Raw genomic sequence first — 19,066 nt, forward strand, 5'->3', positions numbered from 1 at the left:
ATCAATTGCGGGTCGATGAGAAACAAATCATTGAGTTTTTTTTTCTAAAGATGTTTACGAGCCCTGTGATTGAGAGAATCATTCCGGTTGCCGCTTTCAAAACAATCCCTCCCTCATGTGAAGTGAACTGACAGGGGAGCTGAAACGGATGAAAAATGCAAATCTTATCCAATCCTGGCCGTGGCCATTTACTTCCAAGTCTCCAGTGTGACATGTCCATCAAAACCTAACGTTCAGGAAAAAGCCTCAAAATCAATTAATTATGTTTTTACTTATTAGTTGTGATTACTTATTAGTTACGATATGCTGATTAGTTATTAATTATTAAAAAGTAATTACTTATTACTATTAATAATACGTATTTATTTTTTTATTTTCAAAAATAAAATAACGTATTACTTATTAGTTATGATGTTTTTTTTAATGTAAAAACCACACAAACATCATTAGTTAACCTCAGACAACAGTATACAAAAATGAAAAAGCCAGTTTGTGACACCTTTAAGTTAATTTATATTTTCAATATTGGGGTCATGTAGTGCAATTACTGTGAAAGAATTCAATGTAATTTTGAAAGCATTTGTGTTTAATTTAGATTTCTGCTTTAATTATTGTTTATACACTTGTGTGTCATTGACCAGAACCCATAAAAGAGTACTACAGTGAAATCTAAATCCATTTGATGCATCTAAACAAATTTTGTGGTCAAACAGGATTGCATCAGTCCCCAGATCTTGTATCAGAAGAGAAAGCTATTCTCTGCATCTACACATTTGCAAGTGCAGATCCTCCTTAAATGCTCATGTGATCACTTCTGATGTTCATCCCTGAAGGAATCTAATTCTGGTTCCTTGTCCTCAGAGACAAAGCCTGCAGCTCAACAGCAGGTAAGCACCTCCCTCTACTGGAGTCAAGCGGAACAGTGCTGCATCACTTGCTGCTTCCACTTGAGTGTCCTCTTTCTAAAGAGACGGCTGGCATTCTTCATGCGTAATATGAAATATGCAGCAGCCACTCAAGCAGAAAGGGCTTCACTGACCTGTGCCATGTGCTTCATACCGACGCACAGGTGGCAATAGCTGAGGTGACCTGTTCCCTCCCACTGTTTGTATTACTATGTAAAATAAATCGATGTCCTCCAACACACAACATCTCAGGGGAGACGAGAAGAGAGAAGAGGGTCGGTCGGTAGGCGCGTGTGTGTGTGTGCTTGCAGGTACGAGGCTGTTTTACAATATCAGGCACATCAGCGCCTTGAAATACACTGACAAGAAATGGATCTGCTTTTGGCAGTAAATTGATTAATTCTGGAGTGTCAAAAGGAAGGACTTCAGATTGCCTGTGGTCTTTAAGGTAATACACTACGACAGTTTAAGAGTCATGAAATGCATCGCAATAGCCTTGAAGTGGAGAGGTTAAAGTGGAGGAGAGAGAGAAAGAGAATGGGGGACAGAACTCTCCTCGCGTCGTGTGCAAGCATCTTTTTCTCTGCGCCAAGGTCAGCGAGGCTGAAGAGGAGGTAGCGGCTGTCTGCCGCTATAGGAATTGTAATCAATTCTTACATTTCAAGGGGAGCAAAATCTGAACAAGTCGCTCAAAGGAAGATAGATGAGAGAGCACAGCCACAAACACTCAGATCAATAATATTCATAGCGTACAGGGGAAAAAAACAATAAATTACAATTTTAATCAATGATCTGTGGAGGAGATGTAGAGAGACATGCTGCAGTAAATTTGCCCTTAACCATTGCAAAATGCATTATTCAGAAAAGCGAGGGAAGGGGGTGTTTGTGGTTTTCTCTGTTTGAAGTGCCAACATTGCGCCTCCATTGCTCCACTATTTATCCATCCTTGAGTGTAGTTGGAATGTGAAAGTAAGGGAGCATAAGGAGCAATACAAATAGGACTATGTAAAATCTCAAAGAGATGTGCGGCTCTCCAATTAGAAGTTGATAAGAAGATAAATAATAATTGTAATTGTGTTTTATCATGCTGTGTATCACAGTGGAATATGGGCGTGCAAAAAAGGCAAAGCTGAAAAGAATTTTAAGAAATAGGCCTAGTCCTTTTTATTTTAGTCAACGTGACCAGCTACATATTCTGATCCCAGTGCTTTATCATTTGATAAGGCGAGAATACAGTCTCAGTGCCACAAAACATTAAGCTCCTTCATCTCTGTCTGTGCAAATTATGTGAAAATGTGAGGTTGTTACCTTAAAGGGGTAGTTCTGTCATCATTTACTCACCCTCATGTTGTTCCAAACCCATATGACATGCTTTCTTCCGTGAAACACAAAAGAAGAAAATGTGAAGACAATTTGTTTCAAATGATCTTTTCCATGTAATTCGAATAAACTGGAGCTTTTAAACTTAACACACACACACACAGACACACACAAAACCAAACAAGATAAAAGCATCATAAAAGTGATCCCTGTGACTTGCAGCTCATACAATAGCATTGTGGTTAAAAAAAAAAACCTTTCCCTCCAGTAAGATGATGACATGTAACTTTGCAGACAGAGGGCTATTAACAGAACAGTCATTGTAAGAGTGGGTTTATCATAGAAAATTGTATCGTACTTAGTCTACTCTTCAAACAGCACATACTTGTAGTTTCTTTCAGCACCAAGGAACAATACAAGTCAACACCAATATGGCTAAAAGTTTACTAAAGTATTTCCTACTATAGCAAGACGTATTTTGCTCTAGTAAGCATAACACAATAGCCGACTGGTAGGAGTGGCCTTGGCAGCAACATACACATTATGTGTCCTACCTATTTGGCAAAAGGGAAGACAAGAGTCTTTTTCTTTCTTTTTTTAGTCAGGTAGCACCGATGTCATTTTTTTTTTTTTTTTTTTTTTTTTTAAGTTTTGCATTTCTATTATATAGGCAGCCACATTTCTTGAAAGTCATTTTTGTCAGCAGTAAATACCCCTTAAACTCCTACGGTCAGATGATTGAGTCTTAGGGAGGATGTCTCAACTTACTTGTTTTTGTGAATTGTGGGCTGTTTCTGACATAAGGACATAGCATGGCTTCAGAAAGCTTTTTATAAAGCACAATTATTATATGGACTTCTATATGGACTTATTATGGCACTTTTGAATCCTTTTTGAAGTTTGAAAGCTTCAGTCAATCTCTATTCTCTGCAAATGCATGAAAAAGAGCATAGAGCAGCCCTCAATTTTTCATTTTGTGTTCTGCAGAAGAAAGAAAGTTATTGGTATGAAACGACAAGAAAGCAAGTAAAAGATGAAAGAAATTTCAATTTTTCCCTTTAAGGAGCAACTGTATTTCTACCTGAAATGGCCCTTAAAATAGTGTTGTTGGTATAATCCAATGTAGTTGGGTTGGTTTACCTATTAAATAATATTTTTGCCTTGAGTAAAAGTATTTAATTGAGATGTTGCCACAAAACCATCTTCACAGTGCAGGTTTTATGAGATATGTCAAGTTCCATAATACAGCCCTATTTTCCCCCTAAAAGCCTGTAAAACGTGGGTGGCATTCCACAAATCTCCCCTATATAGACTTTCTGACAGGGTTTTAATGCCACCAGTAAAACTTTTCAAAGTCGCAGAGCTTCCAGGAGTCGAGACTGTGGGGGTCGGGGGTCTTCCGCTCAGCTGGAGAGGCAGCCACACAAAGGTGGAGCAAGCCGCTATCAGTCCCTTTGAGATGATAATCTGTGAGATCGCTCTTGCAGCGACAAACGGGGCAACGGAGACTGCCATCTTTACATTACTGAGAAAAGGCCAATGCCGACTGACAGCTACAAATGAGCCCCGCTCCTGAGCCTAGACACAATCACAGCCATCTAAACCCACACTGACGTTTTAATCCTCCCGAAATAACCTACGCTGAAATTCTCCCACAGAGGCAATGTGTGTGTGTGTGTGTGTGTGTGTGTGTGTGTGTGTGTGTGTGTGTGTGTGTGTGTGTGCGTGCGTGCGTGCGTGCGTGCGTGCGTGCGTGCGTGCGTGCGTGCGTGCGTGCGTGCGTGCATGTAAAAAAAAACAAGAAATGGGAAAGAGAAAAGAGAAGAGCAGACATAGAGTAGGATGCTTGTGTGAATATGGTTTCTGTATGAATGCAACTGTGATCACTGGATCCTGAAGCAAAAGGTTGAGAACCAGACTTTACAACGGACATATGACCAAGTTATATGAGTTATATATATTAGATATATTACACACATATATATATATATATATATATATATATATATATATATATATATATATATATATATATATATATATATATATATATATATATATATATATATATATATATATATATATATATATATATATATATATATATATATATATATATATATTTATTTATTTATTTATTTATTTATTTTTTTTTTTTTTTTTTACCAAGTATTGATTGAATCGTTGGATCATTGATGCTTGCTAATGCTGCTGTCTCATGTGAGTGACAGGTTGCCCCACCCTCACACTGAAAATAAGAAATGTTGTAAAGACAGAAAGGGGAGTTACTTTGTTTAAAGATACTTTGTTGATAAATCATATATAATAAACAAGTTAATAAATACTGCAATATTCCATTTTTTTTTTTAAATAAATTCCTTTTGCTTCCATAGTGACTTTAAGCATACAGCAGAAATGATATGAGGTTGCTGAACCGTTGAGATTTAATGTACAGAGTATAATGTATATGTACATTAAATTCCCCCCTAACTGTTTATTTTCACATAATCGACTGTTTACACGAATAGTCGATTTATTAATCGACTGTTACATTTCAACTTGCATGCCCCCAAGATAGGTGTGAAAACTGTGCAGATATGTTGATTATCTCTATCAATCAAGTCAAGACATGTTTACTTATATGGCACTTTATACAATACAGATTGTTTCAAAGCAGCTTTACAGAGATAAAGAGAAAATAATTATTCAATGATAATGCATAGCAGCTCTAAAATGGAAATGCTGTCATTGTTTAGCTAAGGTCAGTTCAGTGTTGACTCAGCTCTGCTCAATCAATGCAAAGGCAATCAAATATGAAATGTGTTATTCTGCTACAATTGAGCTGTAAAGCAGCTCTGTAGAAAAAAAGTGACGTCCACCTCAGTTCAACTCTCTTCAATTATTGTCAGTGCAACCAATTTAAGATTTCTTAAAGGTGCCCTAGAATGATTTGAAATAATATCTTAAATTGTTCTCTAATATCTAAATAGAGGGTATGTGGCTTATTTAAGTTCAAAAATTGTCCAGATACGGTTTTACAGGTCAATTTACAACCCTAGAAATTGTCCCTATAGGATGTAATGCTCTGTTTTTGTCTTATTTGGAAGAGTCATGAATATTAATGCAGAGTTCTGCTCTGATTGGCTGTTTCACTGCACTGCTGCTCAATGACAGCTAACACATCTATACTATCCGTCATGGCAATGATTTGACAATGATAGCTTCTCAACTTTGAATCACTGAACTGAACTGGGTAGCGCGTAAATACGTTGTTTACAGTAACGTTACAGTTTGACAGTAGAGTACTGATTTAAAAGTCGATTTAGCCAAACAAAGTAATATAGAAGCCACTCAAAATAGTCAGTGTCATGTTTACTACTCACACGCTGCAAAATAATAATTCGTCAGTTGTCAAAAATGTATATTTATTTAACAAATTGACTAGAAGCCTTGTCAAATGACTATTCTTTCAACTTAGATGGTGGAGAAGGTGACGTTAGCTACAAGAATCGAGTGAGCTATAGCAACTACGTAGTTAGCTTCTGAGTTATGTGTTAATGATGAAATATAGGCTAAATTAGATTTCAATCTATCAAAAGGGATTGACATACGTATCTACGATTGTATTTTATGACAACACTGGCAGGAAATAATATTAACCTTTGTCATTTGACAAACTGTTCTGTGTGCTATTTGGAGTTTCCATTTGTTACTTTACTAGCATCTTGCGTTAGATCTAGACAACACAGGGGATATTATTGTTAATGTTGTCTTACTAAGAAACTTTTAATTTTTATTTAGAAATGGGTTGACAGTCAAGAAGTGGATAAAATCACTACTTACTGCTTGCAGGAATATGGGTGGAATTGTCCCTTTCTTCAGTTTTAGACCCTGAACGTATCCTGCTTGATATTGCCCCAGGTTAGAAAAACTGTCCGTGGTGAAATGGGCCGAGCAAACAAACAACTTTGAATTAAATTGTTGCGGTATCCGATTGTAAATAAACATCATCCATGACTGTTGACATTTTTTATCTGTGGGAAGGGTATGAAAAGTACTCACATCTCTGCACAGCCTGGATCATAAAAATTCCATGATCTGCCGTTTTCGCTATCATTGCGTGACGCTTTTTTTAACTGCACAACTCCCGATGATTTGGCTGCATAGTTCCGCCTGACAATGAACATTGGCTGGCATGCAATTTTGAATGTAAAAACCTGAAGCTGAAAATGTTTCCAATTAAAAATTATCTGTGTATGTATGTAATGTATGTAAGCAGCTCACGTACTGCGTTAAAAAATATCACCTTATAACCCCAGTGAGCAAGACAAAGGGGACTATAGTTAGAAAAACTCACTAGAATGATATAAAGCAAGTATATACAATTCTGGAAAGTAGCCTATATGGCAAGAAAGGAGAGAAACATTTAAAAACAAATGTTCGGTAGACTTTATCCATTTTTGCTTTCTTTTTATTCTCTGAAATGTTCTGGGGACCCCTTAGGACATTCTGGAGGACCTCAGTTTGAAAACCCCTGGTCTATTGTATGGGTAGAATTAATGGATATAGAATAAGGACATGCAGAATAAGGCATTGTGTGCTTTATAAGTAATAATAAACAGGAAAAATCCTTGTAATATGCATGCTAATAAGCTAATTCATATTGAGAACTGAACCCTAGTTACCACAAAAAAAAAATAATAATAATAATAATAATAATAATAATAATAATAGATTGAAGGTGTAATATACTATATATTTCTCCATAATGTCAAGCCCTACACTGTAAAACAACTCAACACCTACTTCGTGACAAAATACACGATGGCACAAGCATTAAGCTGGACTATGCAAACCTTACACAATCAATCACTGACGGCCAATCAGAACAGCGCAAGGGCCAGTTCTCTCTTTTGGCACGTTTTCGCTCTTCCAACGCCATATAAAAAGTGTAAAACACACCATGAATTCTTATGGCTTCTGTAATGCATCTCACTTCTCACTTTTGTGATGCTTAATGGGATTTTCCAATACTGTTTGAAACTTTCACAAGTCTCTCCTCATCTATATTTGATGTATAAGGAGTGATTAAATGATACTTACTAATATTAGATACTTACTGTGAGCAGGGCTTCCTGATGCCGCCATGGATGTGTTTGTTTTTTGTTGTTGTTGTTATTGTTTTTCTTCTTTTCTTTTCTTTTCTTTTCTTTTCTTTTCTTTTCTTTTTTTATATATATTTGGCTAGATTTGGCTTTTGACATTTGGATTTATGTCAAGACACACTAGAGTCTGTTTGGATAATGAACGCAAAAAACGAAACATATGGGAAGTGTATCAGCTGTACACAATTTTACGGTTAGTTGCCATCTGATCAGACTGACCTGTGACCACCTGTTCTAAATCACTGTCCTATATGATCCGGTAAAAGTGCATTCACCCTTTGAGGGTGATCACAATCACCCTATTGTCCGCAAGGGCACAGACTGAATGCTGGATGATACCCTTTAGCTGATGATTGGAGATATGTCTTGAAGAGATGACAGCTCTCACTTCATCTAAGGGCTGGAAAAGAGAGAAAGAGAGTGTGCTCATGGCCAGCGCCCTGTTAAGATGTGATTAGAAAGCCTGTCAGAAGTGAGGGGCACTCCAAAGAAGCATCATACTGCCGGAGCTGAAGTGACACGGTGACATGGAATTCCAGAGAGTGGAGAGACTGTGTGCATGTTTGTGTGAGCAGGCAAGGAGAGAGAGAGAGAGAGAGAGAGAGAGAGAGAGAGAGAGAGAGAGAGAGAGAGAGAGAGAGAGAGAGAGAGAGAGAGAGAGAGAGAGAGAGAGAGAGAGAGAGAGAAACAAAGACAGTTTGCACCATGCACAAGAGGATAGAGAATGCCACAGACGTGCTTGGTATTCAGTCTTCATAATCAGTGTCTGTGCATCCAGTGACACGGATGAGGGATTGCTCCTTTCTTTTACGAGTCTCTCGATGCTGTCAGAAATTATCACAAATAATTGTACACACAGGAAATTAAGAAATATGACAAAAATGACAAATGCATGCATATTATGAGGAGGAATAGATATTCAAGAGTGTCGAGGGAGGATTTAAGCAAACTCTGTGTGATTTACTAGGGCATTTAGTACACACAGGAACATTTTGCCTGAAACACAAAGAGGAAAGTGAGGAATATGAATGTTTGGGGTATTTAACGTTACAGTTGGCTGGGAAACATTGCTATTTGTATTAAAGGGTTTTGTTTTTTTTTGTTTTTTTATGTGTTTTATAGCTTATTATTATTATACTGTCTGTCCCTTAGTGGCACACTTTAAATAACGTTTTATATTTGCACAAGAACAAGTCTGTTTTCCTTGTCGATAATATGCTAGGGAGTATTTTGTCTAAAATCCACTTTGCTTCTGGCTTGATGTTCATAGTAATTTGTTGTGATGACAGCATATCATTTTTCATTCCTTAAATACTGCGGCATTTTCATCATTCAAGGGCTTTCTGTACTCACTGTTGCAAGAGCGCTAGTGGAAAAAAGCCTCACTGGAGGAATATAGTAAATCAGATACTTTTATTATAAAACTTTCAGTGGAAATATTAAATATCACACTTTCAGCGTGCTATTATACAGGCAGCTCCTCCGCAGACAACACTGTAGGCCAGGAACTATTTTGAAATAGTAATAAATTACACAATTTTCAATTCAGACAGTGATGAAAGACACGACTCATCATTTGTACAACATACATAACATCACAACAAGGCTAAACAATGTATTTTTCCATTTGTATGTGATTAGGAACGTTTGAAGTCGAGTAAGGAATGATTGAAACACTGCAAAAGACCCAGAGTTCATTTATGGAGATCTAGAAGTTATACAACTAGAAATAATTGAAAGTACCCTTTAAAATGGTTCAGACCACACAAAAAAGAACCAAAAAAAGGACAGAGCACCCTGCAGTGCAATGTCTACTTTTAAAAGTGACCTTTTGCACTTATTAGTGTATGCAAATATCCCTTCAAGGGATTGGGGATTGTTAATGAAGTGTTTGGAATGAAATGAGGACAGAAGGAGTGCTGGTGCTATACCTCATGTGCCATCTGCTCCCATGTTTATTGTTAGAGCGGACCCGTCATACCTGAACCCTGTGCAAGGATTACTACGGTGAGACTCCTCTCTTCTGTTGGCACAAAACAGTAGCCCAACAACTACAGCACACCAAGAGATAGAAACGGAAAGAGATGAAGAGCACTAACAAAGTAAACTGAGATGAGGTCCCAAGTCCTGAGAGGCTTGGGTTTGTTAGCTGCTCCTCCTTCTCCTGAACATGACACTCACTCCTGCACACTAATTGGTCCCTCCAAAGTGACTGAGAGCAACCTTCTTTACTCTCTCTGACACTCGTCTGGGACGAGCTCAGCCCTCTCGTACACCATGTGGGAGACAAGCACTGCACGAGCTGCACACAAATTACACACATACTGGCACTCATATACACAGTTCATCCGCTGATGGACCCACTGCATATTTCAGCAGAAGCACTGATCTTCATTAATGATAAATCTATCTTGTCTGCTTTAGTCTTTTGTGGTGATCAGACGGGATTGTGGCTCAACCTTACAGGTCAAACCAGTTTCACAGAGAAAATTTGAGCTTGTTAATGTTTGTTAAAATCAGAAGCCTGCATGCTGGGGAAGTAGATTCTCCTTTGACTAGAGGATTCTGACCAATGGAAAATATTGAGTTAGTTTGTTAACATTTTAGAGTTGAGGGGTTTTATATTGAAGTAATCGTAAGGGTAGCAATGTACTGTACGTTGAATTCACTGTAGGTTGTTTTGGATCAAAATCACAATGGAATGAGAATGTGCACTGCACTTCTTATAGCACCAAAAACACTAGTTCAACAGATTCACTGATTCAATGTATAGCAGCCATTTAAAGCAGGCAGTAGGGGTTTGGCCCATTTTCGAGGGAAAAATGTAGCCCTTTCGGTAGGAATCCATGCAATCAGGAATTATATGTGAAGGCAAACAATTTTCCCATGCAGATTTCACAACAGGTCACGTGGTTTCAGCGTGTTTACCAAAAGATAGCTGCTTGGACTTTTTGCAGCAAAATTTTGCAGAAAATGCACTACTGTGACCGCAAATTTAGACTAAAATATTACAGGCTAAGGAGTCGTGAGATCTAGACATAAACATACTGTTGTGTGGGTTCGGCTGGAGGTCAAAGAGCAAACACAAATTCTAGAGTATTCAGGTGTACATATTAACCAGAGTAGCTCCAATGTTCATTTGGTGCTCTTCAATGTATCATATAAATGAGTTGATAATAGATCTCCAATCTTAACAGAGCAAACATAGATATTTACAAAATAAATGTTCTGCAGATTGGTTATCAAAGAACCACAATTCTAGTAATTGTACTTCATCGATGAAGCCAGAATCTGGTGCAGCTGTCCAATGTACAGGGTTTCTCGAGTTCCTCAGCTACCAGGCTCCCATTATATCTCATCTGTCCAAGACAAGGTCCACTTGAATGCACTTTCTGTGCCACATCTCGCAAATATCAACTTTGTCCATAGTGGTCATCATTATCGCAATGATTTACAGATCTCAAAGTGTCAGTGAGGAGGCTTGTGGGAAGAGAAGATCTTCTGCTTTACTGTCTTTTGGTGGAGCAGGACTTACAGCATTGTTGACCGTAGAATTTGTGATTGCAAACACCATGCTGAGGCACCAAATGACACCAGCTGAAGAAGTCGACGCAAGACTGCCCTTCTGTTAATGGGAAGACACATAATGACTATTATTTATATTAAGCCTTAAAAACAACAATGCGCATGCAAGCACTCAGTGTTTTTCTAAGTACTGTTTACTTTAAATAGAGACATTGTGGCGATGTTACAAACCACTTGGAATTACTGCACCGGCATACTGATAAGGACCTGACCTGCTCTCTGAAGTTCCTCACATTAAGTTCTCCCATGAGAATAAACAATTATACTCAAACTTCTGTTCTCTGATGCATGTGCTATGTACTTACCAGAGAAAGAGATTATAATTAAACATAACAATTTTGATTTGCATTTTGAATGATACTGTTTTATCTCACAATGAATTTCAGTTGTTTTATTGTTAAATAGTGGCCTACCAATGTGGTCTTACATATCAACAAGTAAAACGTGCATTGTTTTTACCACTACATAATGAATATGTGTAAACACCAGTGATATTTATCAAGCTTGATAACTGATTGATACATATGCAATCAAGGCAACAATAACACTAAATGCTGGAAAATATATAAATGCATTTATGCATTTGGTAGATGATTCATGCAAAATTCAAACATTTTATCAGTATATGTTTCCTGAGAATCAAACCCATGACATTACTAACGCTCTGCCAGTTGAACTACAGAACAAGATATGTGAGTTCATAACAAATTCCGCAGTGTGTCCACTCAGGCATTGCAGGTACTGTTAAATGAGATAACAGTTGAGGTAAAAGTTGGGGTGGTGTGGTGTAGTGTTCAAGGTGAAAACCAAAGGGTTGCTGGTTTGATCCATGAGCCAACACCATTGTAGCTATAAGCAAGACAATTGAGTACATCCCTGTATGTTCTGGGGCAGCATCACATGAAAGTCCTGGAAATCAATTTCCTGGTTGGGTGCTATTCTAAAACTGCAGGGAAGGAAGGGAACTGACAATGGGAGTATATTAACTACATTTCCCTTCACATTGTGTAAACTCTCTGGTCATGAAGAAGATCAGGATGTTCCTATTTCAATCTGCAGTACAAGCCCTATCTAGGCTCTTGTAAACTCTAGAATGCAATGATCTCTGTATTTTTCTGAACAATAAAATTGCTTATGCTCTATCCCATGCTTATGCCAAGATCTTGGGTTTGTTTCTTAGGGAAAACACTAACTGTGATAAAATGTATACATTAACATCCAAAAGTTTGGGGTCATTTAAGATTTTTTATTAATATTATTACAATTTTAATTAGCTCTTTTCTATTTGAATATATTTTCAAATGTAATTTGCTGGCAAAGTCTTGCTGATCCCAAACTTTTGAACGGTGTTGGGTTTAAGTGATTTCTGAATGTATAAATGTAAAGACAAACCAGTACCTTTAAATGTGGATGAGAGAGGTGGTACTGGGATTGGACCAGGACAGAAGTGTGTATTGCAGGCCCGTGAGCTTATGGGTCTCTGATGAGGTAAACAGCCTGCTGACGGACGCCCTAGTCTCAGACATTGAACGCTCCGCGTCTGCACCCCACCGCCACAGGACACTGTGCACTGAAAAACACATGGACAGGACATGAAGCTTAGAGGTCTGGCAGAATAGAAACCGAACAGATCCCTGACTGATTATAAAGAACTAGTTTCGCATACCTGCAGCCAAGGAGAGGAATACCAGCCCAAAGTCACAGACCCAATCCTGTCTGGGCCAGGCTGAATGAGCTGGGGTGGTGGGGGCTCTGGGCAGGGGCCGTTATTACAAGCTTGTTCAAGGTGTTCTTGGGGCTTCCGTAGGTTTCTGCACCTCCTTATTGGGAATTCTGTGTAGCCTCTTTGGGAGTCTTTCTCCCCACAATGCAGTTCTCTTCTCCTTACTCCTGCTCCACAGGAGGCTGAACACTGTGTAAAACAACCAGACGATTAGATAAAGTACACTGTAAAAAAAATGTGGTTGGTTTTTGTTGGTTCAACTTAAAAAAGTAAGTAACCTGGTTGCCTTAAAATTGTGAGTTTATTGAAATTAAAACTCTGAGTTGATACAATGAAGGAAATTAGTTTAATAAATAGAAACTCAAAATATTATTGTATCTGAACCACATAAAAAAATTGATAAATCATGAAAATAGCACTATTTGGCATGTTTCACTGCATCATCAGAAATAACACACACACAATTACCCAATATGCTTACAAAATCTTTTAATAATACTTGAATAAAGGTTGTCAAATCTCTAAAATTTTTCATTGCATTAACTCAAAATTTTAATTTCAATGAACTCAAAACTTTAAGGCAACCAGGTAACTTTTTTTCTAAATATTTTTTTTACAGTGTATATACAAATAAATACTCCGCTAATCCCTTACTGCAAGGTCAACTCATGCCTCCATAACAAATTTTAACAATGCTGCTAGTTTGGAGAAAAGAGAAACACTTAAGAACAAATGTACAATGGAAAGTGCCACTGTTTTTAAATATTCATGCACAGATGTTGCTCTAACCACGTGCACACATCATAACGTGCATTTAAGGGTATGTCTACATTCATCTGGATACATTTGAAAACATATTTTTCTGTAAGCTTTGGCCATCTGTCCACACTGAGATAGCGTTTCTAGTGTTTCTAACGTTTCTCGTCTCAACTTTTTTGAAGACACTTTCCAAATTTGATCAATTTGAAAACACTGTTTTCGGAGAGAGATTCAAAGACTATGACGTATTAATTTTTAGTATTATTTTGCCTAACATTAAATGCCTTACCTCTTTACCTTACCAGAAAGCTGAGACCCTGTAGTTTCTCGTAGGAAACGAGCAGAATAATTATGTGAAGTACTGGCCCGATTAAGTCGTTTATCGAAACGAAAAGCTGCAATTTCAACGTGTTAAAGCATCCAGATTTGTAGCCATGTTAATAGCGTTTGTAAGAAACCAAACCATTTGTAAATCCTTCAAGATTTCAGCGAGATAAAAGTATTTATGTTCGTACAGATCAATCACCTTACATCAGGTTCAACAGAGCCCGACAGAAAGCTTGCCTGTGACAAGATGGCCGCCGGTGATGCCGATGGTGACTCCGCCGTAAGACATCTAGCCTTTATTATGGATATCTACTGTATGAGTATAAACATAATCTTACGCCAACATATACGCCCGTTTCTACGCAAGACTGACAAATAAGGGCCATTGTAACTAAGACACCTTAAAATATCTGACTAATAACCAGATATTTTGCTAATAAAGAGATGATGTTAGAAGAATAGCATGAGAACTTTATTATTTCTGGTCTCATGGTATCAGTTACACATGCGCAGAAAGATTATTTAAACAATTTCTGATGTTTTGGTGTGGAAAAGCAAATTTTAGAAACCGCTTGAAAGGCTAGTGTGACCGGAGAGCTTTTAAAACGATAACACCATTTTATAATTTCCGGATTTATACAGACATAGCCTTAGATGCAATGTGTCCTGTCATAAAGTACTGGCATATATGTTGACTGGATATTGTGCACGTGGATGATTCTGCATCAGGGTTAAATGATTGAATATATGCTCATGTCAAATAAGTACTGTTTTTGTGAGTGCTTCTGCGTAACCTTTGATATTCCTATGAGGGGGCTTACCTCTCCCCAAGCGGTTGTTATCCACTGAAGACGCTCATTCTTGGGGCAGCGGCTCAGCACACAGGTCTCTTGGGCTTTGGGCTTCAGGTGTAATTTACACATGCTGTCAGGCACCACCACAGTCCTGGCACCTGGATCAGTGCTCCTGCAGAAAACACTGCGCTTCTTCAACCCTCGCCCACAGGTCTTAGAGCACTAGAGAGAAGGAAGGATGGAAAGATAAACAGAGACAGAGAGAGTTACCCTTGTGTGGTCTTTGAGTGATGTTAGTTTAAACATTGTAAAGGTCACAGTGGCATGCAGTTCACCTCAAACAAGAGTTGAAATGAACTCTTGAGACAGGCGGTGTGAACTCATTCTGACCTTTAGAAGGAATTTAGTCAATATCAACTACTGCAAAAACTTTTCAAAGATCTCAAGCTGTTTATGCAAAACACGGATTTATGATTTAACATATTGAATAAGATTAGACTGAAAAAAGGTTAAAGAAATGAACTGCTGCTAATGATGAAATTAACTGTGTGTGTGTGTGTGTGTGTGTGTGTGTGTGTGTGTGTGTGTGTGTGTGTGTGTGTGTGTGTGTGTGTGTGTGTGTGTGTGTGTGTGTGTGTGTGTGTGTGTGTGTGTGTGTGTGTGTGTGTGTGTGTGTGTGTGTGTGTGTGTGTGTGTGTGTGTGTGTGTGTGTGTGTGTGTGTGGCCATGACATATGACATATGACATAGGACACAAATGTGTATAATGACATAGGTATGACATAGGTATTACAAGTAGAGGGTGAAATATGAGGACATTGGCCATCACGTTTCAAAAGGCTTATAAATCATACAGGATGAGTTTTTTTTTAGAAAGTAAAAATGCAGAATGTTTCCTGTGACGGTAGGTTTAGGGGTAGGGGCAGTGTAAGGGGATAGAAAATACGGTTTGTACGGTATAAAAACCATTATGCCTATGGAAGGTCCCCATATGTCCAGAGTACACAAATGTATTATTGGAATTACTGCACAGGCATACCGATAAGGATACCTGCTCTCTGAAGGTATGCACACGCAACTATACACAGCAAAGCAAAAGACAAAATATATTACACAATATACTGTGTTTAAATTACTCATTTATCTAAAGTATCACTTCCAAACATCAGTAAAGCGGTTTGCATTGTCATTTCAGAAGTAGATTCATTTCAGAAGTAGATTCCTATTGTGAGCAAAGCAACAGTGGAGTGCTACATGTGCAAAACCAGCAGGGGGCAGTAGTGTTTCAGCAATGATATACAGCACAATTTCCCATTATATTGTTCTGGGCATCTCAAATCTCACTTTAGATATGGGTCATTGCTGTTATGCAGTACTTTTTGAGCACTTTTCAAAACTGAATACACTTGTGTTGTAATTTAGTTAAGTATTTCAATAAAAGGGTATAGCAAAATTTCAGAGACATGTTCTGGTCAAGCTCAAATGATTCATTATAACGTAATTATTTACACAAAGGCATGACAATGAACAGTATTAAATTAAAGAGCTATAATTGCCTATTGTTATCCTCATGGAAGGAATGAGAGTAAGTTTACATGAGGTTTATTGTACATGAAACCTGGAGCTCATTTTTATATTTTGTAACCATATTTTGCATTTTTTATAATATCATACTCATTTCTATAACTTCAACCAACAGGATGGGGTGTTTTAAAGCGAGACAAACATATTAATTCCACAGAACATTACTGCGAATACATCGGTCTACTGCTAATGACAGAACTTGGCTTTTGTTAGTAGCATTTTCAGAATTTACAATAACTTTTTTGCAATAAAAACTGTTTCACAACTGTTCAAACATTTGAAGTCTGTGTGATTTTTTTCTTTAAAGTCTTTCATGCTCATCAAGGCTGCATTAATTATTTTCTCAATCAAAAATACAGCAAAAAATAGTAATATTATGAAATATTATTGCAATTTAAAATGGTTATTCTCTATTTGAATATATATTTAACATGTAATGTAACCCTATGATTGTAAAACTGAATTTTCAGCATCATTACTCCAGTCTTCAGTGTCACATGATCCTTCAGAAATCATTCGAATGTGCTGATTTGTAGCTCAAGAAACCCATTGGTAATGTTACAAAATATTCTGATTCTGTCACTTCTGATCAGTTTAATGCTTCCCTGCTCAATAAAACGATTCATTTATTAAAAAAGAATCTATCTGGCCCCAAACTTTTGAAAAGTATGTTTAAAGTAAAAATGTATTTATTTATTGTTGTATAAATTTTGCTGGTAAAATGTATTTGAATTGTATTTCTTCGTCTTTTGACGATGACATCCTGTTCTGTAGGTTCCATGTTCATGTAAACATACCTGTGACCAGGAGCCAGTGCTCCACTCTGGAGGACATGCCTGTGTGTTGCAGGGCTGTAGTTGGGCCGGAGCCATTACTGGACATAATGTGTGAGCCGCCACCTCCTCACGCTGGTATGTCACCTTCCTCATGCAACGGATGTTCCGCGTCTGCTGCCCGCCTCCACATGTTCTACTGCACACTCCCCATTTGCCTGTCGTCCAACTGTCAAGACAAACAAATTGACCTTCAGATGTGAACCTTCTGTTTGAACATTTCAGCATATTTTAACAGGGAAGAGGACACATTACATCCATATGGCACAGATTCACTTAGACATACACCAGGGCTTCATTAAACGAAATCTACCTAATATGACGATCAATAGATTATGGCCAATCTGATTACTCTGTAAACCACATGATGGAAAGTCTAATAAAAAACGTCTCGGGTTATGAATATAACCCATGTTCCCTGAGAGGGAACGAGACACTGCGTCATCGTAGATGACACATCGGGGAACGCCCTCGGCGTGACGCTGCTGAGTTCATATCAAAAAAGTCCAATCTTGATTGGTGTTGCGTAATGACGTAACGAGTGACGGCATACCCGGAGGTATAAAGGGACGCCGGCACAAGCAAACGCAGCTTACTGCTATGAAGCGGGCCGCTCTGTAGATAGGCGGGGCTACGAGACGCAGTGTCTCGTTCCCTCTCAGGGAACATGGGTTATATTCATAACCCGAGACGTTCCCTTTATCGAGGGAACTCGCACTGCGTCATCGTAGATGACACATCGGGGAACGAGTACCCACTAGTCCTCGCCTATCCTGCACCCCATGACATGAACCGGAGTGCATAATCAGGGGGCGAGCACCCTAGCGCCTGGCGTCACCGGGAGGTGCAGACTATAATACCTCACGAAGGTATGCGGTGTGGCCCACCCAGCCGCCTCGCAAATCTCTTGCAGAGAAGCTCCGGAAAGGAGGGCTACCGAGGAGGCCATGCCCCTGGTAGAATGAGCCCTCACGGCTATAGGTGAAGGCAAGTTGCGCACCTGATAGGCCGTTGCTATTGCCTGGACAATCCAGTTACTAATTGTCTGTTTCGCTGCAGGCAGCCCCTTCCTAGGTGGACCAAAGCACACTAACAACTGGTCTGACTTCCTCCACTGGGCAGACCTCTCCAAATAAATCCTCAATGCCCGCACCGGGCAGAGAAGGTGAAGCCTGCCCTCATCTGCCGTCACATGAGGCGGGGGATGAAAAGCCTGGAGAACCACCGACCGTACCGCATTAGACGGTACCTTGGGGACGTATCCCGGGGTCGGCCGCAAGATAGCTTTCACGTTGCCTGGGGCAAACTCCAAGCAATTGGGTGTTACTGCCAATGCCTGAAGGTCCCCCACCCTCCTCAGAGAGGTGATGGCTAAGAGAAAAGCTACCTTAAGCGTGAGGTTCTTGGCCTCAGCCAACTCCAGCGGTTCGAAGGGGGCCTCAACCAACCCTTCGAGAACCACTGCCAGATCCCACGCAGGGATCCTAGAACGAGCCACAGGTCTCATCCTCCGCGCTCCTCGGAGGAACCGTACAACCAGATGGTGCCTCCCCAGAGGTCCTTCACCTAATGGTGCGTGGAAAGCTCCTATTGCTGCCACATACACCTTAAGTGTGGACGGGGTAAGCCCGGCGGAAAACCGATCTTGCAGAAACTCCAGTACTGAAGCCACAGCGCAGTTCACTGGGTCTACTTCACGGTCTCTACACCATATGGAGAACACTCTCCACTTCAAGTTGTACAGCTTCCTGGTGGAAGGAGCCCTGGAGCTGAGTATAGTCTCCACGACACCTGCTGACAGCCCTTCCTCTATGAGCTCTGCCCCCTCAGGGGCCAAGCCCACAGGTTCCATAACTCTGGCTGGGGGTGAAATATCGAGCCCCCCGCCTGAGTCAACAGATCCCTCCTCAGAGGAATCTGCCATGGAAGGTCGTCTAGCAGGTCCATAATGTCGGAGAACCATACCCTGGTCGGCCACCGGGGTGCTATCAGAAGCAGGCGAATGCCTTCCCGGCGAACCCGCTCCAGAACTCCCGGGAGCAGAGCGATCGGGGGAAATGCGTACAGACGCA

The 19,066-nt window shown here is 39.4% G+C and overlaps 1 protein-coding gene across 1 annotated transcript in view; it reads right to left on the reverse strand.

Annotated features, from left to right (window-relative positions):
• Positions 1-8,788: 8,788 nt before the first annotated feature.
• Positions 8,789-19,066, reverse strand: part of adamts18 (ADAM metallopeptidase with thrombospondin type 1 motif, 18) — a 75,753-nt gene continuing 65,475 nt past the window's right edge. Inside the window, exons 19-23 of the mRNA XM_067438018.1 lie at positions 16,959-17,163; positions 14,606-14,800; positions 12,642-12,887; positions 12,374-12,545; positions 8,789-11,015 (exon numbers count right to left, since the gene is read on the reverse strand). Of these exons, the coding sequence (XP_067294119.1) occupies positions 10,897-11,015; positions 12,374-12,545; positions 12,642-12,887; positions 14,606-14,800; positions 16,959-17,163 (937 nt within the window). The 3' untranslated portion in view covers positions 8,789-10,896. The remainder of the gene's footprint in view (positions 11,016-12,373; positions 12,546-12,641; positions 12,888-14,605; positions 14,801-16,958; positions 17,164-19,066) is intronic.

Source organism: Pseudorasbora parva, chromosome 1, assembly GCF_024679245.1.
Source record: "Pseudorasbora parva isolate DD20220531a chromosome 1, ASM2467924v1, whole genome shotgun sequence".
Lineage (NCBI taxonomy): Eukaryota > Metazoa > Chordata > Actinopteri > Cypriniformes > Gobionidae > Pseudorasbora > Pseudorasbora parva.